Source organism: Buceros rhinoceros, unplaced genomic scaffold, assembly GCF_000710305.1.
Source record: "Buceros rhinoceros silvestris isolate BGI_N320 unplaced genomic scaffold, ASM71030v1 scaffold35146, whole genome shotgun sequence".
NCBI lineage: Eukaryota > Metazoa > Chordata > Aves > Bucerotiformes > Bucerotidae > Buceros > Buceros rhinoceros.
In genome coordinates, this window is record NW_010416651.1 from 17,987 (window position 1) to 20,486 (window position 2,500).

General features: G+C 42.5%; 1 protein-coding gene across 1 annotated transcript in view; it reads left to right on the forward strand.

Moving 5' to 3' along the window:
* Positions 1–2,500, forward strand: part of LOC104494949 (glycosyltransferase-like domain-containing protein 1) — a 32,470-nt gene that overhangs the window by 15,683 nt on the left and 14,287 nt on the right. The window contains exon 3 of the mRNA XM_010137857.1: positions 1–70. This exon is cut by the window's left edge and continues 1 nt beyond it. Within this exon, the coding sequence (XP_010136159.1) occupies positions 1–70 (70 nt within the window). The remainder of the gene's footprint in view (positions 71–2,500) is intronic.

A 2,500-nucleotide genomic window follows, 5' to 3' on the forward strand; every position in this document is an offset into this window, starting at 1 on the left:
CTGAAGCTGAAAGAGAAAGATCTACCTTTTCATGTGTCCGTCCTTGGCGAGGTTTTCACTGAAATTCCAGGTACCTTCCTGATTTTTTATCCTTTACTGTAAAATAAATATTTCCAGTAGTTTTCATGTATGTATTTTCTTCCAGAACATGTTTTAAATCTTTGTAATTGTAATGTTAAATAATATTGGTATGTTGTAAAACTAAAATTTTTAAAGACAGCATAATCGTTTTTTATTTTACTTGGCATTGCAAGACCTGATTTATGACTTGTGTTTCGGTAACACTGGTATTTATTTAAATAGAGAGTTGTGACTGACGGGATGCTTCAGATAGGAAACAAAAATCTTTCAGGTCGAGGTCACTTGTGAAATCCAGACTGAGGCTTTAGCAGGTGAAAACACTTATTCCCTTTCAAAAGTGAGGTTAGGGACTTCTGTGGAGAGCTTCTGGTTTGTGTCTGGCATGGAAGTGGTCATTAATCTTCAATATTTTTATACCACCCTTTTGCACGCTCCTTCCATTTCTCGGTTTCCGTCAACCACCTCTCTGTAAAGAGGTTCCCCCATCTGAAGAAGAAACAGATTTTAATCTGAATACACACAGCTTTGTGCCTGAGATATTGTGGCAATAAAGAGAATAATCAAATCCTAGACTGGGTGCATTTGTAGTAAATTAAACCTCTTAAAAACGTACATTAATGCTTCAAAATAACCGATGTTCTAGCTCATATGTGTTTTCCAACACACAGATTTGCATCCCTCCACCTCTTTGGTCTGTAGAAGGAGACTCGGGATTAGTTTATTTGTCAGTTCTGTTGCCCGCTGCCCTGATTATATTTCAATTGGTTTAGTTTTCATTTTACAGTTTTTAAGTCACCAAGACACCAAGCTGATCCAAATAACTTCTGGGTCCCCCACTGTGGCACAGCTGGCTTGGAAAAAGAGGTCATAATTTGGGAGCAGGAAATTCTTTGTGTTTTCTGTCCACTTCTTTTCAGACAGTTTTCTGGAAGCCTGTTCTTCCAGGCAAGTCTCCTCGCAGATCCCAAGGCGTCGTTGCTTTCCAGACTGAGCGCACCAGATTTCTTAGAAGGAGAAATTTCTAAGGAATGTGTGACAGATAGGAATATACGATGGATGGTGCACTGCGGGAACAGATTCTATTGACACTCATTTTGGATGTTGTTACATATCTCATTTGTGGCTTCAGTACTTATGAATAATGTAGATCATCCTAAATTTATGCCAGTATATCAAATCTATATGCTGCACCTCTTGTCTTGTCAATTCATTCATCCTCGTGTATAAATAGAGTCTATATAACGGGGCACCGTGGCGAAACGTCTCATCAGCAGGCGTTCGCTGGGGCCATATTCATACAAATGACATATGCAGGTCATTGCTAACAAGCGCCAATAAAACCTGTTGCACATTCTTTACGGAAAATCTATTTAGGAGATTTTTTACAGATTGGTTGTTTTAATAAATAGTTGGCACTGTGGTTCTTCTCCCTCCAATTATGGGGCCAAATTCCCTCAGTGTTATAAATATCATATATAATGTTTACAGTCGTTGGGAAAAGTGCTTAACGTATTTCATAATTCAGCAGTTATTCATCTGTTTGAAAACTCAGTTTTTCAGTAGCTTGCTGGCTCAAAGGACTCAGCAAATATCCAGTAGGAAGTTAAGAAATCCTTAATGTTCATTGGTGCTGAAGCTTGGCTTTAGGCTCTAAAGGACCCAAGAGGTGCGACTTAGGGCTTTAGGTGAGCGTGTGCTTCAAAGAGCAATTCCTTCCGTGGGGAAGGGCGCAGACAGCTCCGTGACTGGCTCTTGTTTGGGCTTTGTCAGAGGTGGAAGAGTTGAGGCTGGCGAGTACCCAACGATAACCGGAAGTTACTTCTTAGGAGTGGAAGTTGTTGTGTCTGTCTCATCTTTGATCTTCACGTGCGTAGTACAACCGTTGGTTTCAATTAGAGGTTTAGGACCGTTTTCTGTCACTGGTAGTTCTGTGTCCTACGATATAAGCTGCACTTCCAGTGTGATTTTGTGGTCCATCGTTTTGGCTAGGTAACAACATCAGCGGAGCAGTGTGCACGCACAGACACCTGAACCTCATCCTGAGAAGCGGCATCTCTCCATCCTTACCCTAATGCTAAAACAGGCTGCCCCAAACAACCTGCCGTCCTCCAACCATCCCAGCCATCCTCATTCCCCTTTCAACCTCCACCCCTCAAGCTCTGAAACAGTCTCAGACCTCCCTCAGAAACTTGACTGTACTTGCTCCAGCGTTTTCACCGTTTCTCCAGCCAGTCTGCTTGTTTCCACCCTGCCTGCCAGCACATCTTTGGTCTTTCCCAGACTTTCTGCTTCCTTGTCATGTTGCTTCTTCCTTTCCCTGCCCAGCGCTCTCCTCCTTTCTTCCAGACATCCCCTCCTGAAATCATCAGCGTGGACACCAGTGGTTTTGCTCCCCAGGGCTCTGCAGTGAAGAGCCTGA